Raw genomic sequence first — 27554 nt, 5'->3', positions numbered from 1 at the left:
TTAACCTAACCTCGGCAGCCATTCAATGTATGAAACTCTTGACTGACCTCAAAACATGAATTGTTTTTAACCATTTGACTGCAATGAGGTGCCTTCAATGGCGACAAGCTGTAATTTACATTGAGTGACTTTTGAGAATGTCAGCAAATTAATATTTTTTTTATCAATACAATGAAATGTTTTTAAAATGCACATTTTCTGCTAAATGTTTGTTTTCATTTGTTTGCCTGGTTTGTATTCATCATTCTTTCTTCATGAGCTGAAAGTTAACTGGAAAAGGTTTTGGGTTCAACATCGATATGCTTATACATATCAACGTAGTTTCTAACTGAAATAAGACTGTTAACCCCAGTGTTTACTTGTCTTGTTTACGTTTTGGATATGCGATATTTAAAATAATTCCAGATTTGCATTTCTTCTTTTGTTATTATTTCTGTTTTGTACAATAAATACTTTTGAGATCCATTTTGAGAGAAGAGTCAAAATATTTTTTGGTCTGAAATGAAGGCTGCATTTACACAGGAAGCCCAATACTGATATTCTTCATTAATTTGTATTTTGACCGTTCAGATCAGCTCTGAAAAAGATCTGATGTGATTGGTCAAAAGACCAATTAGTGGACAAAAATATCAGAATTGGGCTGCCTGTGTAAATGCATAAATGGTTTCATGCAATGTGAATTGAATTTAATGATTGTACTTGGAGAAACTACTGAATCTAATGTTTAGCCATTTACCCAAACATCAGAAACTACAATGACACAGTTCAACAATAAACAGTTTACCCTCTAATACAGGAGGACAATTCACTCTCCACCAGTCATTGAATAACTGCATGTCACACTTCCACCAAAGAAAACATCAGCTTTCCAGTACTGAACTGTTAATAGATCTTAAACTTGGCCATCTTTTAAATTAATATTAGATTGACCCACAGGACACAGTTTTGTCCTAGCCCAGCACTAATAGTGAGTTGAGTTATTAGTGGCCTCAGGTGGATTCTAGGGTCATTTAAGGTCAATTGACTGATCAGGAACACCTGGTGTCCTGAAGGTTATAAATCAGCGTTCAGGTGATGTGGAGGCAGGGGGGAAAGGCACACTGATGAAACCATGGCACCAAGAAGGATAAGAAAAATCAGCAATCAGGCAGAAGGACACACAGATGGTCAAATTAGCAAAGAGATGCGCCAAAAGCGAGGGGCGCTTTTTATTCAACAGTTCGAGAAAGAAGGTTTTTAATTTGAAGAAGGCCTAACCCTACCGTCCGTTTTCCATGTTCTTCAAATGAACTGAATTCACTATGTTCTCCCTTTACAGCACAGGACCGTATAAACGAGATGGAGGCAAAATTGGAGCAGACTCTTGCAACAGTAGATCAGGGTTTCAAAGTGGAATTGATGAAAATGCCACCTGCGCTTCAAAAAACCCTGATAATGGATTTAATAAATGGTGCGATTTTCAATTGTATTTTAATAATTTTTTGGAATACATGTATGTTTTTAAGTAAGGGTTGTTTCCACCCTTACTTTCCTAGCGGATGACATTTCGGCAGGTGAAGTCACAATCGCCATAAAGGTAGGATGGAACATTGATTATCCGACTGGCTATAAATGGCTTAGTACTGCCTCCTTGTGGCTTACTGTAGAAATGTCAACATCCAACATATTTTACAGACCGAGTCACCCGAGATTCACCAGCCTCTCACTAGGAAGCTCAGTAAAAAAGGTAATGGTTTATTTCCTCAATTAATTTAAATGCATATAAACTTGTCATTAACGATACATTTCTTACTTCTGTAGTCAAAGTAAGTGAAGGTGCATCGGCTCATAAACGGAAGACTACAACAGAACCATCAAAGGTAGCTCGCAATTCAAAGAGCTTTATTGGCATGGGAAACGTATGTTTACATTGCCAAAGCACGTGAAATAGATAATAAACAGTGTTATAAAGATGTGCAAATGGATAAAGTACAAAAGGGAAAATAAACAGGGGTTGTATTTACAATTGTTTGTTCTTCACTAGTTGCCCTTTTCTTGTGGCAACAGGTCCCAAATCTTGCTGCTGTGATGACACACTGGTATTTCGCCTAATATATGGGAGTTTATCCAAATTTGATTTGTTTTCGAGTTCTTTGTAGGTCTGTAATCTGAGGGAAATGTCTCTCTGGTCATACATTTGGCAGGTTAGGAAGTGCAGGTCAGTTTCCACCTCGTTCTGTGGGCAGTGTGCACAGGCAGACCTGGCTCTCAAGAGAAGACCGGCTATGGCTGCATCTCAATAGCAAGACTATGCTCACTGAGTCTACACATAGTCAAAGCTTTCCTTAATTTTGGTTGTCAGTGGTCAGGTATTCTGCCACTACTCTCTGTTTAGGTCCAAATAGCAGTCCAGTTTGCTGTGTTTTTTTGGTAAAGTCATGCCAATGTGTTAAGTAATTATCATTTTGTTTTCTCACGATTTGGTTGGGTCTAATTGTGTAGCTGTCCTGGGGCTCTGGTCTCTGTGAATCGCTTCCTTTAAGGTAGTTGTAGAATTTTAACGGCTCTTTTCTGTATTTTGATAATTAGCGGGTATCGGCCTAATTCTGCTCTGCATGCATTATTTGGTGTTTTACGTTCTACACCCATGTTTATGCAGAATTCTGCATACAGTCTCAATTTGGTGTTTGTCCCATTCTGTGAATTCTTGGTTGGTGAGCAGACCCCACAACCATAAAGGGCTGATGTTTAGGCAGCGGTAGGTATAGTTTAGCTCCCACTTTATTTGCATGGCATTAGACCAATGTGTGTTTGGGAACAGACTGGCCATTTCCACATAGAAAATGTACTAAATTGTATTTTTTCTTTTTCTAAAGGGTTCCAAGAAAGCCAGATTACTTGCCAATAGCTCAAGCACTGGAAGCCTACGGTAACTCTCCCTATATATTCATCAGTCCTGGTGAGCAACCGGGTGCTACTCATTTTATTCCAGTCCACCACTCAAACACCTGATTGAACTAATTCAGTAGTGTTAGTTGAAACGCCCTCTTCTGGTTGATTCTGCTCATTTGTTCTTGCAGGTGTGCCACATCCACAAATACAAAAATAACCAAAACTCGTCTTGCCAAAATCAGTGATCAGTCGCCACTGACTGGAACGAAACACGGGTTTGTCTTCACTTATCACAATCCCAGTGCAGTGTAACTGCAGTTCTGCAATTACTGGGTCCAAAATACCAGTTGAGTCGACTGCAGTTACTGCACCTTTACTGCAGTTTCAAAACTGCAATCTTTTAAGGGATATCAGAGTTGATCAAATTAATTCTGTCCTAAATTCTGTTTCTAGATCTGTTTTGCAGTCAGCCAGTAAAATGTAATCTGTTGTGAATTTCTCATTTAAAATGGACAATATATCCCCTACAATTAATTGACTAATCTTTCTCATTTAGAAACTGATGGACTACCTTTACAACAAAGTCAAAGCGAATCAGCAATGATACCAAGACATCTAACGTTGATCCACTAATGCCACCTATGCATGTTTTACGTTCAAATTAAAAGTTGTGATTCAATAAATTGTATTTGTATATTCATGTTTACTGGCTGGTGAGCACTATTTAGCCACATGAAGTTGGTTGTTGTGAGCATCCTATTGACTGTTTTGTATCAATGATAGTAAGACTTGATAGTTGGCTATATGAACAAATAATAATATAATGGTCTTCCATTTTAGTCATTTAGCAGACGCTCTTATCCAGAGCAACTTACAGTTAGTGAGTGCATACATTTTTTAAATATATATTTTTCATACTGGCCCCCCGTGGGAATCGAACCCACAACCCTGGCGTTGCAAACGCCATGCTCTACCAACTGAGCTACATCCCTGCCGGCCATTCCTTCCCATACCCTGGACGATGCTGGGCCAATTGTGCGCCGCTCCATGGGTCTCCCAGTCACGGCCGGCTACGACAGAGCCTGGATTCGAACCAGGATCTCTAGCACTGCATTGCAGTGCCTTAGACCACTGCGCCACTCGGGAGACCGTCTTGCTAACAGTGCTTGACTTTGGCAAGAGCTCACCAGGGCTGAGTACCAGCAACTAAAATGTTCTACAGCTTGCGCTCCTGTTCCTCTTATAGAAGATTAACTCTAAGGTATTGTGGCGCTCCTGCACATATACCATCGAAGTCGGGTTTATTTAAGCAGTACTCAACTTATTGTGCCTGAATTTCTCACTTTTTGAAAACGCCATGCTCTACCAACTGAGCTACAGAGGGCCTATATACAACTCATGTATACACTGAACAAAAATAAACATGCAACAATTAAAGATTTTACTGAGTTCACATAAAGGAAATCTGTCAATTGAAATAAATTCAATAAACCCTAATCTATGGATTTCACATGACTGGGAATATGTTGGTCAGATACCTTCAAGAAACATTTATGTATAGGGGCGTAGCTCAGGAAATAGAAGTTACAAATGTAACTATGGTTCTACGAATACCTTGTAAACCAGGGTTCTTCAATTCCGGTCCTGGAGGGCCGAAACACCTCTGTTTTTCATCCTCTCCTTCTAATCAGGGGCTAATTCAGACCTGGGACACCAGGTGAGTGCAATTAACTACCAGGTAGAAATAAAAAACAGAAGTGTTTCGGCCCTCCAGGACCGGAATTGAAGAACCCTGCCATACAGTATAACATATGATCATTCAACAAATCTTACTTGACCTTTTCCCTTGGCCCTTTAATACAGAGAAACATTAACATTCTGATGTGGCCCTTTAATACAGAGAAACATTAACATTCTGATGTGGTCCTTTAATAACTAGAAACATTAACATTCTGATGTGGTCCTTTAATAACTAGAAACATTAACATTCTGATGTGGTCCTTTAATAACTAGAAACATTAACATTCTAATGTGGCCCTTTAATACAGAGAAACATTAACATTCTGATGTGGCCCTTTAATTTTTAGAAACATTAACATTCTGATGTGGTCCTTTAATAACTAGAAACATTAACATTCTGATGTGGCCCTTTAATACAGAGAAACATTAACATTCTGATGTGGCCCTTTAATAACTAGAAACATTAACATTCTGATGTGGTCCTTTAATACAGAGAAACATTAACATTCTAATGTGGCCCTTTAATACAGAGAAACATTAACATTCTGATGTGGTCCTTTAATAACTAGAAACATTAACATTCTGATGTGGCCCTTTAAGACAGAGAAACATTAACATTCTGATGTGGCCCTTTAATAACTAGAAACATTAACATTCTGATGTGGCCCTTTAATAACTAGAAACATTAACATTCTGATGTGGCCCTTTAATACAGAGAAACATTAACATTCTGATGTGGCCCTTTAATACAGAGAAACATTAACATTCTGATGTGGCCCTTTAATACAGAGAAACATTAACATTCGAATGTGGCCCTTTAATAACTAGAAACATTAACATTCTGATGTGGTCCTTTAATAACTAGAAACATTAACATTCTGATGTGGCCCTTTAATAACTAGAAACATTAACATTCTGATGTGGCCCTTTAATACAGAGAAACATTAACATTCTAATGTGGCCCTTTAATAACTAGAAACATTAACATTCTGATGTGGTCCTTTAATAACTAGAAACATTAACATTCTGATGTGGCCCTTTAATAACTAGAAACATTAACATTCTGATGTGGCCCTTTAATACAGAGAAACATTAACATTCTGATGTGGCCCTTTAATAACTAGAAACATTAACATTCTGATGTGGTCCTTTAATAACTAGAAACATTAACATTCTGATGTGGCCCTTTAATAACTAGAAACATTAACATTCTGATGTGGCCCTTTAATACAGAGAAACATTAACATTCTAATGTGGCCCTTTAATACAGAGAAACATTAACATTCTAATGTGGCCCTTTAATAACTAGAAACATTAACATTCTGATGTGGTCCTTTAATAACTAGAAACATTAACATTCTGATGTGGCCCTTTAATAACTAGAAACATTAACATTCTGATGTGGCCCTTTAATACAGAGAAACATTAACATTCTGATGTGGTCCTTTAATAACTAGAAACATTAACATTCTAATGTGGCCCTTTAATACAGAGAAACATTAACATTCTGATGTGGCCCTTTAATAACTAGAAACATTAACATTCTGATGTGGTCCTTAAATACCTAGAAACATTAACATTCTGATGTGGCCCTTTAATACAGAGAAACATTAACATTCTGATGTGGTCCTTAAATACCTAGAAACATTAACATTCTGATGTGGCCCTTTAATAACTAGAAACATTAACATTCTGATGTGGCCCTTTAATACAGAGAAACATTAACATTCTGATGTGGCCCTTTAATAACTAGAAACATTAACATTCTGATGTGGCCCTTTAATAACTAGAAACATTAACATTCTGATGTGGTCCTTTAATAACTAGAAACATTAACATTCTGATGTGGTCCTTTAATAACTAGAAACATTAACATTCTGATGTGGTCCTTTAATAACTAGAAACATTAACATTCTGATGTGGCCCTTTAATAACTAGAAACATTAACATTCTGATGTGGTCCTTTAATAACTAGAAACATTAACATTCTGATGTGGCCCTTTAATACAGAGAAACATTAACATTCTGATGTGGCCCTTTAATAACTAGAAACATTAACATTCTGATGTGGTCCTTTAATAACTAGAAACATTAACATTCTGATGTGGTCCTTTAACAACTAGAAACATTAACATTCTGATGTGGCCCTTTAATACAGAGAAACATTAACATTCTGATGTGGCCCTTTAATAACTAGAAACATTAACATTCTGATGTGGTCCTTTAATAACTAGAAACATTAACATTCTGATGTGGTCCTTTAATAACTAGAAACATTAACATTCTGATGTGGTCCTTTAATAACTAGAAACATTAACATTCTAATGTGGCCCTTTAATACAGAGAAACATTAACATTCTGATGTGGTCCTTTAATAACTAGAAACATTAACATTCTGATGTGGTCCTTTAATAACTAGAAACATTAACATTCTGATGTGGTCCTTTAATAACTAGAAACATTAACATTCTGATGTGGCCCTTTAATACAGAGAAACATTAACATTCTGATGTGGTCCTTTAATAACTAGAAACATTAACATTCTGATGTGGTCCTTTAATAACTAGAAACATTAACATTCTGATGTGGTCCTTTAATAACTAGAAACATTAACATTCTGATGTGGTCCTTTAATAACTAGAAACATTAACATTCTGATGTGGTCCTTTAATAACTAGAAACATTAACATTCTGATGTGGTCCTTTAATAACTAGAAACATTAACATTCTGATGTGGCCCTTTAATAACTAGAAACATTAACATTCTGATGTGGTCCTTTAATAACTAGAAACATTAACATTCTGATGTGGTCCTTTAATAACTAGAAACATTACAACACCATCATTAAGCACGACTCCAACACCATCATTAAGTTTGCCGACGACACAACAGTGGTAGGCCTGATCACCGACAACGATGAGACAGCCTATAGGGAGGAGGTCAGAGATCTGGCCGTGTGGTGCCAGGACAACAACCTCTCCCTCAACGTGACCAAGACAAAGGAGATGATTGTGGACTACAGGAAAAAAAAGAGGGCTGAGCACGCCCCCATTCTCATCGACGGGGCTGTAGTGGAACAGGTTGAGAGCTTCAAGTTCCTTGGTGTCCACATCACCAACGAACTATCATGGTCCAAACACACCAAGACAGTCGTGAAGAGGGCACGACAAAGCCTATTCCCCCTCAGGAGACTAAAAAGATTTGGCATGGGTCCTCAGATCCTCAAAAAATTCTACAGCTGCACCATCGAGAGCATCCTGACTGGTTGCATCACCCCCTGGTATGGCAACTGCTTGGCCTCTGACCGCAAGGCACTACAGAGGGTAGTGCGTACGGCCCAGTACATCACAGGGGCAAAGCTCCCTGCCATCCAGGACCTCTATACCAGGCGGTGTCAGAGGAAGGCCCTCAAAATTGTCAAAGACTCCAGTCACCCTAGTCATAGACTGTTCTCTCTGCTACCGCACGGCAAGCGGTACCGGAGTGCCAAGTCTAGGTCCAAAAGACTTCTCAACAGCTTCTACCCCCAAGCCATAAGACTCCTGAACAGCTAATCATGGCTACCCGGACTATTTGCACTGCCCCCCCACCCCATACTTTTTACGCTGCTGCTACTCTGTTAAGTATTTATGCATAGTCACTTTAACTCTACCCACATGTACATATTACCTCAACTACCTCAACTAGCCGGTGCCCCCGCACATTGACTATGCAACGGTACCCCCCTGTATATATAGCCTCCCTACTGTCACTTTATTCTATTGTATATATAGCCTCCCTACTGTCACTTTATTTTTACTTCTGCTCTTTTTTTCTCAACACTTTTTTGTTGTTGTTTTATTCTTACTTTTTTGTTTAAAATAAATGCACTGTTGGTTAAGGGCTGTAAGTAAGCATTTCACTGTAATGTCTACACCTGTTGTATTCGGCGCATGTGACCAATAAAATTTGATTTGATTTGATTTGATTAACATTCTGATGTGGTCCTTTAATAACTAGAAACATTAACATTCTGATGTGGTCCTTTAATAACTAGAAACATTAACATTCTGATGTGGTCCTTTAATAACTAGAAACATTAACATTCTAATGTGGCCCTTTAATACAGAGAAACATTAACATTCTGATGTGGCCCTTTAATAACTAGAAACATTAACATTCTGATGTGGTCCTTTAATAACTAGAAACATTAAAATTCTGATGTGGTCCTTTAATAACTAGAAACATTAACATTCTGATGTGGTCCTTTAATAACTAGAAACATTAACATTCTGATGTGGTCCTTTAATAACTAGAAACATTAACATTCTGATGTGGCCCTTTAATAACTAGAAACATTAACATTCTGATGTGGTCCTTTAATAACTAGAAACATTAACATTCTGATGTGGTCCTTTAATAACTAGAAACATTAACATTCTGATGTGGTCCTTTAATAACTAGAAACATTAACATTCTGATGTGGCCCTTTAATAACTAGAAACATTAACATTCTGATGTGGTCCTTTAATAACTAGAAACATTAACATTCTGATGTGGTCCTTTAATAACTAGAAACATTAACATTCTAATGTGGCCCTTTAATACAGAGAAACATTAACATTCTGATGTGGCCCTTTAATTTTTAGAAACATTAACATTCTGATGTGGTCATTTAATAACTAGAAACATTAACATTCTGATGTGGCCCTTTAATACAGAGAAACATTAACATTCTGATGTGGCCCTTTAATAACTAGAAACATTAACATTCTGATGTGGTCCTTTAATACAGAGAAACATTAACATTCTAATGTGGCCCTTTAATACAGAGAAACATTAACATTCTGATGTGGTCCTTTAATAACTAGAAACATTAACATTCTGATGTGGCCCTTTAAGACAGAGAAACATTAACATTCTGATGTGGCCCTTTAATAACTAGAAACATTAACATTCTGATGTGGTCCTTTAATAACTATAAACATTAACATTCTGATGTGGTCCTTTAATAACTAGAAACATTAACATTCTGATGTGGTCCTTTAATAACTAGAAACATTAACATTCTGATGTGGTCCTTTAATAACTAGAAACATTAACATTCTGATGTGGCCCTTTAATAACTAGAAACATTAACATTCTGATGTGGTCCTTTAATAACAAGAAACATTAACATTCTGATGTGGCCCTTTAATAACTAGAAACATTAACATTCTGATGCATTAACATTCTTCCGCAATCCAGACTACGTCTCCAACCTTGATACTTCTCTCTGCTCGGTGCCACTTGTGTCGTATGAACAAGTTTGGTCCTGCCAGTTCACTCCATTTCTTCCAGAACCTGTCGACTCCAGCCTGGACAGCTCTCAGTCTGCGCCAAGAGCGGGTTTCCATGTCGATTCCGTGTATGTCTCCTCCCTGTCCGGTGCGCCCCAGGATAAGTGAGTTGGGGGTCAAGTACTCCACTGAGTCCTCTTGTTCCTGTGCCCTGGCGTCGATGGGTCGCTCATTAGTCAAGTTGGCTGCAGAGTAGAGAAGGGTCTGGAACTCCCCCCAGGTATAGCAGCCAGTTGTTCCGCCAAGACTGTTAAGAGCTCTTTTAAGGAGCTTGACAGCTGCCTCTGCTGCTCCATTCCTGTGTGGCGAGTCTGCAGGATGAAAGTCCCATTGCCACTCTGTGCTATTTTTGGCAGCCTTGTCTTCGATGGATGCCTTCTGCAAACAGGCCAGGTGCTTGTGTAGCTCCCTCAGAGCAGGCCTGGCGCCCACGAAGTTTGTGCCTCTGTCTGACCATAGCTTTTTGGGATGCCCCCTCAGAGCAGTGAACCGGGAGTAGGCCTGAAGAAAGCTCTCAGAAGACTGGTCGTCGACGAGATCAGCATGGACGGCTCTGGAAGTCATGCAACAATACACAATTCCCCAGACCTTTTTCTTGGTTCTTTTCTTAACAGCGTCCATCACTTCAAAGGGTCCAAAGAGGTCTAGTGTAGTATACTCGAATGGGTTTGCTCTACTGGTACGTTCCTGAGGAAGAGCGCTCATCACTTGCTGGCACAGCCGGGCTCTTTGCTTCTTGCAAGTGATACACCTGTTAACCACCTTCTTCACTGTCCTCCGACCTTGCACAACCCAGGCCTTTCTTTTAGTGTGCAGCAGTGTGGCAGCCACCCCTTCATGATTCGCTTCGTGAGCTTCCCTCGCAAGCAAGGCCCCCAGCCACGACCGGAACGGGATTAAAGGTACAGCGGTTCCGTCTTCATTCCAAGACTGGACTCTACCACCACAAAGTAAGAGTCCATTGTTGTCATCTTTAATCACAACAAGGCGGTTTAAGGTCGTATCCTGAAAGTTCACGCCGTCTTGGGCCGCAAGGGCCAGGTCTTGGAAAGCCGCCGTTCTCTCTCCCACAGACAGCCTGGGGCCCTTCACCTCCCACTTTGCTGAGCTCGAGGCTTGGTAGCTTGTCCTCAGCCAGGATTCTGCAGCTCTTCGAACCCAGGCGATTGTTCCACACAATTTAGACAAGCTACTGAATCGTTCGGGCCCAACAAGGTGCACTAGAGCTACACCCCAGGGCTTCCTCTTTGGCCTCTCTACTGCTGGAGTTGGACCTTTGTCTTTCATCTGCGGTTGCGGTGCGGAGTCTTGCAAGTTTGCCCCAACATCAGTATTGCTGGGGCCTGAGAATTTCTCTGCCGGAGACCTGGTGACTACAGCTGAGAACGCTCTTCTCTGCAACCTTTTAACGTCATCAGCCACGCTGGTCACTATCTCACTGGCCGTTTTCACAGGCCACTCAGCCTCAGGCCAACTCAGGAACTCTGGGCCTTGTTGCCACTCTGACCCTTCATCGAGTTCCTCAGGAGTTGCTCCCCTTGTGATGATGTCTGCTATGTTCAGGTTGCCCTCAATCCACCTCCAGTCTTCTACTGGTCCACCCTTCTGGATTTCTCCGATGCGGTTAGCAAAGAAAGTTTGGTAGCCATAGCTATCCTTGTGAATTGCTCCCAGGATTGTTTGGCTATCCACGAAGTGGACCCAGCGTGCGACCTTGATGTGGCAGTGCTTTACAAGGTATTTTCTCAGGCGGATCGAAAAGACAGCACCACATACCTCTGCTTTAATCACGTCTCCTTTCTGGTTGAGAGGGGTAAGCTTTGCTTTTGACTCAACCAGCCTCACTACGACCCCATTCTGCGTCTCCCAACGGAGATAGAGCACCACGCCGTAGGAAGCCTCACTCCCATCTGAAAACGTGACTCCCATTGGATGGCCTATGGTTCCGGTTGGTGTGAGGCTTCTTTCGAACCTGATCTGGGCAAGTCTCACATATTCTTCGAGGAGTCTTATGGAAGCCTCCCGTAGTTTTGGTGAGAGTGGGTAATCCCAGGTGTCCTTAACTGGAATGCTTCTACTCACTTCTTGGTAAGCATCTCTCACAAGCATCACCCCTTTCTGCTTTGCGGGTGTGGCAAGACCAATGGGGTCGTAGAATCCAGCGATCTGGCTTAGCAGCATCCGACGGGTCAATGGGTTTGGAGTTTTACCTCTGACCTCCTCTTCGCGCAAATCGACTCCTGTCCTCATCTTTCCTCTCTTCTTTGAGAAATTTACGGAGATCATCACCCGAAGTTTGTCAGTCTCTGGTTCATAGCCGACTCCAAGTGCTTTGCTTTCTTCGTCCCGCATCTGGTTGGGTAACACCAGTGTTTTGGGCACACTCACAGTTGTCTTACCGATACTGGCATCAGTTGTGGTTGCGGACCTCCCACTTTGGCCTGATAAGACCCATGGCTTAAGGGAGAAACCTCCAGCCTTTAAGATATTTTCCACTCCTTTGGTGATTTTCTCCAGTATCCGCAAGTCATTGTGGGACGTCAAGATGTCATCCACATAACTATCTTCTACCACAACTCTGCGCTCCTCAACCATGGCTGCAAACTGGGGCAGGTTGGCTGTTTCTCTCATTGCCATCTGGGCGATACAACCAGCAGGTTTATCGCCAATGTTGACCCTGACGACAGCAAAGACTTCGATCACCTCCTCAGGATTGTCTCTCCAGAGGAATCGATGGAGGTGTACTTCTTTGTCTTCTAGCCAGACAGAGTTGTACATTTTTTTCACATCGCCCAGGGCAGCGTACAACCCAGTCCTGAATCTCAGAAGCACGCCCCTTATCTGATTTAGGACGTCAGGACCCTTGTACAGTAGATCATTTAAACTTATTCCCATGAATTCTTGGCTACTGTTCCAGACGATTCTTACAGGGGTAGTGGTTGAGTGAGGATTAGGAGCAACTAAATGACTGATATACCACTTAGGTCCCTTCCAGCTATCGATTTCCTCTTGGGTGACTTTAACGGCAGCCCCTCTTGAGACCATATCGTGGATTTGCTCTCTGTACGCAGCCTTCCATTCCGGCTCCCTCTCCAGTCGTTTCTCAGTGTTTAAAAAGGTCGCTTCCACTGCACGTCGATTGTCAGGCAGCGTTGCGGGGTCTCCTTTCCACGGGTAAGCTGCGTCCCAGTGAGGGGATTCGCTGTGCTTGTCAGCTTGCACGTAGGTGAGACATTCCTTTATTTTCTCCAAGTCTCTTTCCTCTCCTAGGGTCATTTCCTTGCCTCCAGGGGGGCACCTACCGCATCTGCAGCCACCACACTGAGGGTCACAGGCAGCGCCAATACTGTCCCACTTGAACCATTCAAAAACGTCTTTGTTGGTAGCTGCAGTGTTTCGGAGGATTGCGTCTTCTCGTTCCACCGAAACTCCACTGGGTCCTTCCGTCTTCACGAGAATCTCTTTGTACGCCCTTGAAGCTGTTCTCATTGACCTAGCGAAATGTGTTTCAGACCTGTGCACTGCTAGGTCTATCACTTCAAAGAGGTCAGGATGCGTTCCACCAACAGTCTTCCCAAGGGGGCCATCCCAGAGGACGAGGTCTCCAACTACTCTGACTGGCTGTGGGACCAGGCGACCCTCCCTGTGGCTAATCAACAGGTCGATCTTTCCGGGCCGGACCAAGTCCTTGAGTGGAACATTTGGAAAGAACTTCTGCAGTTGCTGTGGCGTGACAGCCTGGTTCACTTTCGCAACATCTTCCAAGCCGTAACAAAGGAGTTTGTGCTCTGCTATTGTACCTTTGGGAGTTTTTACTCTTAGCCTCAGGGTATACTTCTTGGTAGTAATGGTTTTCTCCATCCCTCCAACACCTTGGACAATCAACTTAATGTTCTCACCATTTAGCTTAAGACGCTCTGCTGCTTTATTAGAGATATAATTAGTATCTGAAGCGAGGTCAATCAACGTACCGACTAGCTGGCCAGAATTTGTCGTCACATCCAACAGCATCATAATGACAGGGCACTCTTTTGGCTCACAACCAATGCTAAAGTCAAAGTGGTTGCGTGGTGAAAACCCGCTTCCAGGGTCATTTTTGTGTGTTATCCACTTTTCTTTCAGGGAGTCAGGAAGCTTACTTTCAATCGACTGCACAACCACTCGGTTCTTTACAGCATCTTCCTCCCCTAAGACTTGTAGGTCACGAAGAGCTCTCTCCACGGCTTGAATCAGTTCGATTGTCTTCCTCGGATGGTTTCCTTTAATGGGGAAAAGTCCTTGCACTTCTTGTGCAATCAGCAGCACTATTTTCTGCTTATTTCCGTACTTGTTGTCCAGGAGCCTGAACACGTCATTGGCGGATCCACAGCTGGACAATACGAGGTCCCTCTTGACTTTTTCATCTAGGCTTCCCAGGAGATGGAATTTCCTCACATTTTCCAATCCATGAGGGTTTCCCAGACGTTGCAAGTCCTCCCATTCAGCTTTCCAGCGGTAATAATCCCTCATATTACCAGCAAACATGGGCAAGCGTGCACGTTCTAGGCTGATCTGGTGCCTGTAGTTGTAAGCCCCAACTGGCTCCTCCTGCTCCACAATTGGTTCTCTTCCCAGTTTCTCTTCGTTGTCAGATTGAGAACCGCCTTTCCATGCCCACTCATCCCACAGTTTTCCACGCCTTTTCTTCAACTTCCGGATCTGGTCCTTTGACTCTGTTGCCTTGGACCGAGGGATCAAATCCTTCCACTCATCCAATCCTTGTTCGAAGTTGTAGACCTCCCGTTCCAGGTTCCTATGAATCAATTCACATTCCCTTCTGGTCATATGGTGGTGATCGGTTGCCTCGGCCTGGTCCATGGCTGATCCAGCCTCTTCACTGAGGGTGGTAATTTCCGCCTCAGCGAACCTTGTCCAGAAGTTGATCAGGATGATTTGTTCAGTTTCATCAAACTTACAGTCACATTCTGCTGTTTTTCCGTCAATGTTTTCCGCCTTCTTTTTGACTTCATCGTCGTCCACTTCTCTCAGGGCCATGGCATACTCAAATCCTGCATCTCTGACTCTGGAGTGATCCACTTTAAAGTTCCTCCACTCACTTCTCATTTCACTTTCCCCCAGTGCACTAGCTCTGGAGACGAGGTAATTGGCTCTTCTAGTGAACGCAGTCTGGGCTGCTGACCGCTTCTGTTTTAGCCTCTCCAGCTCCTCCTCTGATGCTGCCATCTTGCCAACTTTTCTAGCGTTTAACTCAAATTCACGTGTTTTCCGCCAACTGGGTTTTAAGTAGTCCTTTAACTGTAGACTCTATCCTCTTCTTGGCTTTCACTCATTAATGATTTGCCTAGTAAGTCAGCAGATGAGCAGACAGCTTTATGGGTGGACTGTTAGCTTATCAGAAGTTAGTCTCATGACGAATGTTCTAGTCCTTGCATTATCCATGTAAAAGGAGAACCGTGGTTTATGACTGTTCGGACTTTTCGTTATTTAGCCCTCCGAAAAGGCTCACCAGGAAGCACACAATGTCATGACTCGTGTTTTGTCCTTAAATTTTATTTTAAATCCTATGACCACAGGTCATAAACCTGAATTACAACAAACAAATAATGACAATATATTATTCAAATATATAATGTAAATATTATTCAAATAATATAATAATAATGCAAATAATGAAAATCAAAATAAGCCTACAACACCATCAAAATGTGGCTAATCAGGCTTAAAACAGTATTGACTACATCACCCAGAATGCCTAGCGCCAGAGGAGCATGCGCACAGCGACTCCGCCGTTGCCACGGATGCTGCCACAGGACACAGAACCCATGCCACCACATGCCTTGTCCAAAGGACCCACCCATGCACAAACGCAACACAACGCGGCGCTCCACCATGGATCACCGAACCAAACCTCCGCTATCACCACCGCCACCAGAAACCAGCAGAGTGCGCTGAACAATCAGCACAACGCAATGGCTGATAATGATAGCCTAATGCTATACAGCATCTGGGTCGCTGAGCTACCGCACCCAGCGAGCCACAAGTTACTCTCGGCCAACTAACACCGACACAGTGAGGTAAACGTTTAGTGCTCAAACATATAAGTGACTTAAACATTAAACTAGACTGTGAGTAGTTCGCAGTTACATACCAACGGGCTGTGTGCTCCTGATGATTGTCTGTCGTGAAATGATTACCAGGTGCCATAATTTAAGTCTCTAGTGAAGCTGCGCATGCGCACATAACGTAACATATCCGAGCATCTAAGAAACTTAAAGAAATCACTCATTCCCCATTTAATTGAACACATCAGATCCATTTGCTTCTCTTTTATCTATTTATATATATATATTATTATTTTCTCTTTTTTATTTTTCTGAGTGAGCTAGAAGTCTCAACAGTATGCCATCTGTAAATACGAATACAATTGTTAAATTAAGAGCCTAGTTTGTTTAGTCACGGAAGAAGATAGCAACCTTTCCGCTAGCCATGATTGGCTGAGATAATGAGTGGGCTGGACATGCCGAGAGATGAGTTCGGATTGGTCTGCCATGTAGAACGCTTCTGTCCATAACATGAGCTGGTCAGTATGTTTAGATAATCCTTTCTAACGTGGCTTTTAAAAAAAATATATCACGTAGTAGAACTGCATAAGTGAGTTTTGAAATTAGTGGAATTAGAGTATGATAGCTAAGGAGATGGAGACAATTCTGGCGTTTGATTGCAAATATGCAGACGGAGTCTCGAAAAGAGAACACACAGAAGGCTGTTGGATAAAACACCTGTCTCCGGATTACATCTTCAAACTAAGGGCAACCATGGCAACCATGGCATCCGTGACAGAGAGGGAGAAGCGTCCATCCTTGTATACGGGTAAGATAGTCTAGCTAGCTACATTTTCAGATATTACACGTTTCTAATTGTGTATTAAAGTCGTTTTCATTTCAAGTTAAAGTGTAATATCAGCTAGCTAGCTAACGTTAGCTGGCTGGCTCACTAGCTAACGTTACATGTATGATCTGTGTAGTAATATTATTCGTATCTCAGAGTCATTTGCATTGCTAGTTATAGCCTAATGTTAGCTAGCTAACATTGAACCTGGTTGGTTAGCTACCTGCAGATTCATGCAGGGTAGTAACGTCACGAGTTGGGATTAGGGTTAATTGTTTAGCTAGCGAGCTACATGTCTAAACAAAAGACTCCACTATGCAAGTAACTATTTCAGTAGAATGTTTATGATGTCACTGCGACAACTGTCGATAGACGTAGCTGGTAAATTCACTCTGGCTATCTACTCTGATTTCAGAGCACTCGTGTCTGAGTGTGCAAGAGCGCAGAATAACTGACAAATTTACGAACGCTCAACACCCATTGAATATGGCCTGTGTCAGTAAACGTTGGCAAAAAAGCGTAATTAGATTATTGCCAGCAGCACAGTTGCAGTCACCAACGCTCTGGATAACATAAAAATAGCCTAACCAGCTCTGCTAGGGCATGTAAAATGGTGAGTGTGAGCTGTTCTCTCATTTGTGTCTGGAAGTAGCTAACAAGCTAGCCAACGTTAGCCAGTTAGTTTGGGTGCTTGACTGCTGTTGTTAGGTCAGAACGCTGAGATCAACCCTCGGCCAAAGCGTCCAGTGTGTGCTCTGAACTCTCCGAGACCGAAACGCTCTGAATTTACGAATGGACAATCTGTTCATAAATACTATAAATAGAAAGTTGAATACAAATTATTTTACAACATTCCCTATCTTGAATAGTATAGTTTATTCGTAGTTTATTTCTTTATCAATTGTTTTATTTGATTGTTTTCCTGTTTTTTAATACAATCGCTACCATGGATAGTATTGGGTGTTCCATTATTCCACTCCTGTGTGGGAACTTTGTATTTTTTAGAATAGCGATGGAGTAGTCTTGGTGTCTCGGATCAGTTGGATTTTAATATACAGTTTATCGACTACGAGAGCTACACGTTTCCCTTTTAGTCTATTCACTTTGAAGAGTGGGTACATAACTTTGCTCCGTTCTGCAATTTAGTTCGGGAAATAATTCATGCCTGTTTTCGTGCTGGCTTTTAACAATTATTTTATCTTTAAAGAAAGCAAATTTGGCAACGATTGGGCGCTCGTATCGCTGTCCTCGCTGTCCGAAATGATGTACATGTTCGAGTTTGATTTTGTCGACAGTATCGCCTGGGATCGGTAGCGCTTTAACCAGGAAGTCTTTCACCACACTCTCTGGATCTTCACCCTCATCCTCTTTAAGCACCAGATTTTCTCGCATAGATCTAGTCTGTAAGGCTAGATCCGTTTTCTGTAAGTCTGTAAGGCTAGATCCGTTTTCTGTAAGTCCGTAAGGCTAGATCCGTTTTCTGTAAGTCTGTAAGGCTAGATCCGTTTTCTGTAAGTCTGTAAGGCTAGATCCGTTTTCTGTAAGTCTGTAAGGCTAGATCCGTTTTCTGTAAGTCTGTAAGGCTAGATCCGTTTTCTGTAAGTCTGTAAGGCTAGATCCGTTTTCTGTAAGTCTGTAAGGCTAGATCCGTTTTCTGTAAGTCTGTAAGGCTAGATCCGTTTTCTGTAAGTCTGTAAGGCTAGATCCGTTTTCTGTAAGTCTGTAAGGCTAGATCCGTTTTCTGTAAGTCTGTAAGGCTAGATCCGTTTTCTGTAAGTCTGTAAGGCTAGATCCGTTTTCTGTAAGTCTGTAAGGCTAGATCCGTTTTCTGTAAGTCTGTAAGGCTAGATCCGTTTTCTGTAAGTCCGTAAGGCTAGATCCGTTTTCTGTAAGTCTGTAAGGCTAGATCCGTTTTCTGTAAGTCTGTAAGGCTAGATCCGTTTTCTGTAAGTCTGTAAGGCTAGATCCGTTTTCTGTAAGTCTGTAAGGCTAGATCCGTTTTCTGTAAGTCTGTAAGGCTAGATCCGTTTTCTGTAAGTCTGTAAGGCTAGATCCGTAAGGCTAGATCCGTTTTCTGTAAGTCTTACCGTTCCAGGTGGTGAAAAGCACAAATCGTGTCCGTCGGAGTCTCGTTTTCTTCTGGGGATTGCGTCTCCATGCTTCCTCTCTGTCATGTTTTGGTGTTGACTGTGTTGGTAATATCGGTTGATACATTTCTCTAGCCTTATAATTTGTTTTGTGTTGTAATCCAGATTGAAGGTTATTGCCCAGGAGTATATGGAGAAGTGCTAATATTTAATTAGATTTACAGATATGGAATATTCCGTTTTTATCTTGAGGCATTCTGCTTTCTTCAGTCCGTCGTTGTTCCTCCTCTGCCACCCCGATCACATTGACTGATTCACATTAATAGTAAACAACCTGTTTTTAATCACTACAGGAAATAAATCACTAGGTGTTCTCTTTGGTCCTCAGGCTGCCTCCCAAATGGTACCCTATTCCCTATATAGTGCATTACTTTTGACCAGGTACCCATAAGTAGTGCACTATGTAGGGAATAGGGTACCATTTGGGACGCATCATCTGTCTTTGTAATGGAGCTTCAATGGAATCTATTCATCATGAGGATATTAGTGTTGGTTCATATCACACTGACAGAGTTCCTGACTCCCCGATGGGTGGATGGAGAGAGGAGTGCGGGAGGGAGACAGGGAGGGAGGGAAGGAGGGAGGCAGGGAGGGAAGGAGAGAGGGAGGGAGAAACAGAATGTTTAGTCAGCTGAGTAGATGGTTGAGTGTTATTTAAATGACCTAATAGAACCTTCTGTCGTGCGTTGATCAATGTTGGAGCGTCTCAAAGTCTCCGACCTGCTCTCTATATCAACAGGGCCTTTAAATCCTTAGAAACAGACACACTAGAGTAATCAAGGTGCTGCTTAAAGGGTTTGAACCATTTCCCAAACTCAGTCCTTGGGACAATAATCAAAGCTTGATGATGAGTTAATTATTTGAATCAGCTGTGTAGTGCTAGGGCAAAAACCAAAACATGCGCCCATCTGCTCTGCTATAAGATACACTATATTACACATTCTCCATATTCAACTCAGTGGTCAGATATGTAGTGCTGTAGGTGCAGTGTAATGTGTTGTTTTATAGGGTCAGCCATAGTAGTATGATAGGTGCAGTGTAATGTGTTGTTTTATAGGGTCAGCCATAGTAGTATGATAGGTGTTGTTTTACAGGGTCAGCCATAGTAGTATGATAGGTGTTGTTTTACAGGGTCAGCCATAGTAGTACGGCACCCCGGGCGCAAATTAGGGTTAAGTGCCTTGCTCAAGGACACATCGGCAGATTTTCCACCTTGTCGGCTAGGGTATTCGAACCAGCGACCTTTCGGTTACTGGCCCAATGCTCTAAGCGCTAGGGGACCTGCCGCCCGTTTACCATCCAGCTGCTGTAGAGATCCCTCAAGACACATGTAGTGTCTCAAATAACACACCTATTCCCTATTAAGTTATCTTCAGTTGACGAGAGCCACATTGTCAAAGAGCAGTAGAGATTAATCGAGATGCACAGAGAGATGTATTGAGATGTTGTAGACTAGAGATCAGTAGAGATTAATAGAGATGTATTGAGATGTTGTAGACTAGAGATCAGTAGAGATTAATAGAGATCTATTGAGATGTTGTTGACTAGAGATCAGTAGAGATGTATTGAGATGTTGTTGACTAGAGATCAGTAGAGATGTATTGAGATGTTGTTGACTAGAGATCAGTAGAGATGTATTGAGATGTTGTTGACTAGAGATCAGTAGAGATTAATAGAGATGTATTGATATGTTGTAGACTAGAGATCAGTAGAGATGTATTGAGATGTTGTTGACTAGAGATCAGTAGAGATGTATTGAGATGTTGTAGACTAAAGATCAGTAGAGATTAATAGAGATGTATTGAGATGTTGTAGACTAGAGATCAGTAGAGATGTATTGAGATGTTGTAGACTAGAGATCAGTAGAGATTAATAGAGATGTATTGAGATGTTGTAGACTAGAGATCAGTAGAGATGTATTGAGATGTTGTTGACTAGAGATCAGTAGAGATGTATTGAGATGTTGTAGACTAAAGATCAGTAGAGATTAATAGAGATGTATTGAGATGTTGTTGACTAGAGATCAGTAGAGATGTATTGAGATGTTGTAGACTACATTTACATTACATTTTAGTCATTTAGCAGACGCTCTTATCCAGAGCGACTTACAGTTAGCACATACGTTATTTTATCGAACCCACAACCCTGGCGTTGCAAACGCCATGCTCTACCAACTGAGCTACATCCCCTGCCGGCCATTCCCTCCCCTACCCTGGACGACGCTGGGCCAATTGTGCGCCGCCCCATGGGTCTCCCGGTCGCGGCCGGCTACGACAGAGCCTGGATTCGAACCAGGATCTCTAGTGGCACAGCTAGCACTGCGATGCAGTGCCTTAGACCACTGCGCCACTCGGGAGAGACTAGAGATCAGTAGAGATTAAGAGAGATGTATTGAGATGTTGTAGACTAGAGATCAGTAGAGATGTATTGAGATGTTGTAGACTAGAGATCAGCAGAGATGAATAGAGATGTATTGATATGTTGTTGACTAGAGATCAGTAGATATGTATTGAGATGTTGTAGACTAGAGATCAGTAGAGATTAAGAGACATGTATTGAGATGTTGTTGACTAGAGATCAGTAGATATGTATTGAGATGTTGTAGACTAGAGATCAGTATATATTACTAGAGATGTATTGATATATTGTAGACTAGAGATCAGTAGAGATTAAGAGAGATGTATTGAGATGTTGTAGACTAGAGATCAGTAGAAATAAAGAGAGATGTATTGCGATGTTGTTGACTAGAGATCAGTAGAGATGTATTGATATGTTGTAGACTAGAGATCAGTAGAGATGTATAGAGATGTATTGAGATGTTGTTGACTAGAGATCAGTAGAGATGTATTGAGATGTTGTTGACTAGAGATCAGTAGAGATGTATTGAGATGTTGTAGACTAGAGATCAGTAGAGCTTAAGAGAGATGTATTGAGATGTTGTTGACTAGAGATGAGTAGAGATGTTGTAGACTAGAGATCAGTAGAGATTACTAGAGATGTATTGAGATGTTGTAGACTAGAGATCAGTAGAGATTAAGAGAGATGTATTGAGATGTTGTAGACTAGAGATCAGTAGAGATTAAGAGAGATGTATTGAGATGTTGTTGACTAGAGATCAGTAGAGATGTATTGAGATGTTGTAGACTAAAGATCAGTAGAGATTAAGAGATATGTATTGAGCTGTTGTAGACTAGAGATCAGTAGAGTTGTATTGAGATGTATTGAGATGTTGTAGACTAGAGATCAGTAGAAATGAAGAGAGATGTATTGAGATGTTGTTGACTAGAGATCAGTAGAGATGTATTGATATAATGTAGACTAGAGATCAGTAGAGATGTATAGATATGTATTGAGATGTTGTTGACTAGAGATCAGTAGATATGTATTGAGATGTTGTTGACTAGAGATCAGTAGAGATTAATAGAGATATATTGAGATGTTGTTGACTAGAGATCAGTAGAGATGTATTGAGATGTTGTAGACTAAAGATCAGTAGAGATTAAGATAGATGTATTGAGATGTTGTTGACTAGAGATCAGTAGAGATGTATTGAGATGTTGTAGACTAGAGATCAGTAGAGATTAAGAGAGATGTATTGAGATGTTGTAGACTAGAGATCAGTAGAAATGAAGAGAGATGTATTGAGATGTTGTTGACTAGAGATCAGTAGAGATGTATTGATATGTTGTAGACTAGAGATCAGTAGAGATGTATAGAGATGTTGTTGACTAGAGATCAGTAGAGATGTATTGAGATGTTGTTGACTAGAGATCAGTAGAGATGGATTGAGATGTTGTAGACTAGAGATCAGTAGAGCTTAAGAGAGATGTATTGAGATGTTGTTGACTAGAGATGAGTAGAGATGTATTGAGATGTTGTAGACTAGAGATCAGTAGAGATTAAGAGAGATGTATTGAGATGTTGTTGACTCGAGATCAGTAGAGATGTTTTGAGATGTTGTAGACTAGAGATCAGTAGAGATTAAGAGAGATGTATTGAGATGTTGTAGACTAGAGATCAGTAGAGATGTATTGAGATGTTGTAGACTAGAGATCAGTACAGATTAATAGAGATGTATTGAGATGTTGTTGACTAGAGATCAGTAGAGATGTATTGAGATGTTGTAGACTAAAGATCAGTAGAGATTAAGAGAGATGTATTGAGATGTTGTTGACTAGAGATCAGTAGAGATGTATTGAGATGTTGTAGACTAGAGATCAGTAGAGATTAAGAGAGATGTATTGAGATGTTGTAGACTAGAGAACAGTAGAAATGAAGTGAGATGTATTGAGATGTTGTTGACTAGAGATCAGTAGAGATGTATTGATATGTTGTAGACTAGAGATCAGTAGAGATGTATAGAGATGTATTGAGATATTGTTGACTAGAGATCAGTAGAGATGTATTGAGATGTTGTTGACTAGAGATCAGTAGAGATGTATTGAGATGTTGTAGACTAGAGATCAGTAGAGATTAATAGAGATGTATTGAGATGTTGTTGACTAGAGATCAGTAGAGATGTATTGAGATGTTGTAGACTAAAGATCAGTAGAGATTAAGAGAGATGTATTGAGATGTTGTTGACTAGAGATCAGTAGAGTTGTATTGAGATGTATTGAGATGTTGTAGACTAGAGATCAGTAGAAATGAAGAGAGATGTATTGAGATGTTGTTGACTAGAGATCAGTAGAGATGTATTGATATGTTGTAGACTAGAGATCAGTAGAGATGTATAGATATGTATTGAGATGTTGTTGACTAGAGATCAGTAGATATGTATTGAGATGTTGTTGACTAGAGATCAGTAGAGATTAATAGAGATATATTGAGATGTTGTTGACTAGAGATCAGTAGAGATGTATTGAGATGTTGTAGACTAAAGATCAGTAGAGATTAAGATAGATGTATTGAGATGTTGTTGACTAGAGATCAGTAGAGATGTATTGAGATGTTGTAGACTAGAGATCAGTAGAGATTAAGAGAGATGTATTGAGATGTTGTAGACTAGAGATCAGTAGAAATGAAGAGAGATGTATTGAGATGTTGTTGACTAGAGATCAGTAGAGATGTATTGATATGTTGTAGACTAGAGATCAGTAGAGATGTATAGAGATGTTGTTGACTAGAGATCAGTAGAGATGTATTGAGATGTTGTTGACTAGAGATCAGTAGAGATGGATTGAGATGTTGTAGACTAGAGATCAGTAGAGCTTAAGAGAGATGTATTGAGATGTTGTTGACTAGAGATGAGTAGAGATGTATTGAGATGTTGTAGACTAGAGATCAGTAGAGATTAAGAGAGATGTATTGAGATGTTGTTGACTCGAGATCAGTAGAGATGTTTTGAGATGTTGTAGACTAGAGATCAGTAGAGATTAAGAGAGATGTATTGAGATGTTGTAGACTAGAGATCAGTAGAGATGTATTGAGATGTTGTAGACTAGAGATCAGTACAGATTAATAGAGATGTATTGAGATGTTGTTGACTAGAGATCAGTAGAGATGTATTGAGATGTTGTAGACTAAAGATCAGTAGAGATTAAGAGAGATGTATTGAGATGTTGTTGACTAGAGATCAGTAGAGATGTATTGAGATGTTGTAGACTAGAGATCAGTAGAGATTAAGAGAGATGTATTGAGATGTTGTAGACTAGAGAACAGTAGAAATGAAGTGAGATGTATTGAGATGTTGTTGACTAGAGATCAGTAGAGATGTATTGATATGTTGTAGACTAGAGATCAGTAGAGATGTATAGAGATGTATTGAGATATTGTTGACTAGAGATCAGTAGAGATGTATTGAGATGTTGTTGACTAGAGATCAGTAGAGATGTATTGAGATGTTGTAGACTAGAGATCAGTAGAGATTAATAGAGATGTATTGAGATGTTGTTGACTAGAGATCAGTAGAGATGTATTGAGATGTTGTAGACTAAAGATCAGTAGAGATTAAGAGAGATGTATTGAGATGTTGTTGACTAGAGATCAGTAGAGATTTATTGAGATGTTGTAGACTAGAGATCAGTAGAGATTAAGAGAGATGTATTGAGATGTTGTAGACTAGAGAACAGTAGAAATTAAGTGAGATGTATTGAGATGTTGTTGACTAGAGATCAGTAGAGATGTATTGATATGTTGTAGACTAGAGATCAGTAGAGATGTATAGAGATGTATTGAGATATTGTTGACTAGAGATCAGTAGAGATGTATTGAGATGTTGTTGACTAGAGATCAGTAGAGATGTATTGAGATGTTGTAGACTAGAGATCAGTAGAGCTTAAGAGAGATGTATTGAGATGTTGTTGACTAGAGATGAGTAGAGATGTATTGAGATGTTGTAGACTAGAGATCAGTAGAGATTACTAGAGATGTATTGAGATGTTGTAGACTAGAGATCAGTAGAGATTAAGAGAGATGTATTGAGATGTTGTTGACTAGAGATCAGTAGAGATGTATTGAGATGTTGTAGACTAGAGATCAGTAGAGATTAAGAGAGATGTATTGAGATGTTGTAGACTTGAGATCAGTAGAGATTAAGAGAGATGTATTGAAATGTTGTTGACTAGAGATCAGTAGAGATGTATGGAGATGTTGTAGACTAGAGATCAGTAGAGATTAAGAGAGATGTATTGAGCTGTTGTAGACTAGAGATCAGTAGAGATGTATTGAGATGTTGTAGACTAGAGATCAGTAGAGATTAAGAGAGATGTATTGAGATGTTGTTGACTAGAGATCAGTAGAGATGTATTGAGATGTTGTAGACTAGAGATCAGTAGAGATTAAGAGAGATGTATTGAGATGTTGTTGACTAGAGATCAGTAGAGATGTATTGAGATGTTGTAGACTAGAGATCAGTAGAGATTAAGAGAGATGTATTGAGATGTTGTAGACTAGAGATCAGTAGAAATGAAGAGAGATGTTTTGAGATGTTGTTGACTAGAGATCAGTAGAGATGTATTGATATGTTGTAGACTAGAGATCAGTAGAGATGTATAGAGATGTATTGAGATGTTGTTGACTAGAGATCAGTAGAGATGTATTGAGATGTTGTAGACTAGAGATCAGTAGAGATGTATTGAGATGTTGTTGACTAGAGATCAGTAGAGATGTATTGAGATGTTGTAGACTAGAGATCAGTAGAGCTTAAGAGAGATGTATTGAGATGTTGTTGACTAGAGATCAGTAGAGATGTATTGAGATGTTGTAGACTAGAGATCAGTAGAGATTAAGAGAGATGTATTGAGATGTTGTAGACTAGAGATCAGTAGAAATGAAGAGAGATGTATTGAGATGTTGTTGACTAGAGATCAGTAGAGATGTATTGATATGTTGTAGACTAGAGATCAGTAGAGATGTATAGAGATGTATTGAGATGTTGTTGACTAGAGATCAGTAGAGATGTATTGAGATGTTGTAGACTAGAGATCAGTAGAGATGTATTGAGATGTTGTTGACTAGAGATCAGTAGAGATGTATTGAGATGTTGTAGACTAGAGATCAGTAGAGCTTAAGAGAGATGTATTGAGATGTTGTTGACTAGAGATGAGTAGAGATGTATTGAGATGTTGTAGACTAGAGATCAGTAGAGATTACTAGAGATGTATTGAGATGTTGTAGACTAGAGATCAGTAGAGATTAATAGAGATGTATTGAAATGTTGTTGACTAGAGATCAGTAGAGATGTATTGAGATGTTGTAGACTAGAGATCAGTAGAGATGTATAGAGATGTATTGAGATGTTGTAGACTAGAGATCAGTAGAGATTAATAGAGATGTATTGAAATGTTGTTGACTAGAGATCAGTAGAGATGTATTGAGATGTTGTAGACTAGAGATCAGTAGAGATTAAGAGAGATGTATTGAGATGTTGTTGACTAGAAATCAGTAGAGATGTATTGAGATGTTGTAGACTAGAGATCAGTAGAGATGTATTGAGATGTTGTAGACTAGAGATCAGTAGAGATGTATTGAGATGTTGTAGACTAGAGATCAGTAGAGATGTATTGAGATGTTGTAGACTAGAGATCAGTAGAGATTAAGAGAGATGTATTGAGATGTTGTAGACTAGAGATCAGTAGAGATGTATTGAGATGTTGTAGACTAGAGATCAGTAGAGATGTATTGAGATGTTGTAGACTAGAGATCAGTAGAGATGTATTGAGATGTTGTAGACTAGAGATCAGTAGAGATGTATTGAGATGTTGTAGACTAGAGATCAGTAGAGATGTATTGAGATGTTGTAGACTAGAGATCAGTAGAGATGTATTGAGATGTTGTAGACTAGAGATCAGTAGAGATGTATTGAGATGTTGTAGACTAGAGATCAGTAGAGATGTATTGAGATGTTGTAGACTAGAGATCAGTAGAGATGTATTGATATGTTGTAGACTAGAGATCAGTAGAGATGTATTGAGATGTTGTAGACTAGAGATCAGTAGAGATGTATTGAGATGTTGTAGACTAGAGATCAGTAGAGATGTATTGAGATGTTGTAGACTAGAGATCAGTAGAGATGTATTGAGATGTTGTAGACTAGAGATCAGTAGAGATGTATTGAGATGTTGTAGACTAGAGATCAGTAGAGATGTA

At 40.3% G+C, this 27554-nt stretch overlaps 1 protein-coding gene across 1 annotated transcript; it reads left to right on the top strand.

Moving 5' to 3' along the window:
• Positions 1–1111: 1111 nt before the first annotated feature.
• On the top strand, positions 1112–3183 carry LOC311125866 (borealin-2-like; the record flags this gene model as incomplete). The annotated part of the gene is made up of 7 exons (XM_084199897.1): positions 1112–1232; positions 1319–1450; positions 1536–1576; positions 1675–1726; positions 1801–1859; positions 2856–2908; positions 3060–3183. 7 exons carry the CDS (start codon positions 1112–1114, stop codon positions 3181–3183), a joined length of 582 nt encoding a protein of 193 aa, XP_084056023.1.
• Between the last annotated feature and the right edge of the window lie 24371 nt (positions 3184–27554).

Source organism: Coregonus lavaretus, assembly GCF_964263955.1.
Source record: "Coregonus lavaretus genome assembly, contig: HAP1_SCAFFOLD_1317, whole genome shotgun sequence".
Taxonomy (NCBI): Eukaryota; Metazoa; Chordata; class Actinopteri; order Salmoniformes; family Salmonidae; genus Coregonus; species Coregonus lavaretus.
Note: the sequence above shows the minus strand (reverse complement) of the source record. Positions and strands in the feature narration are given on the sequence as shown.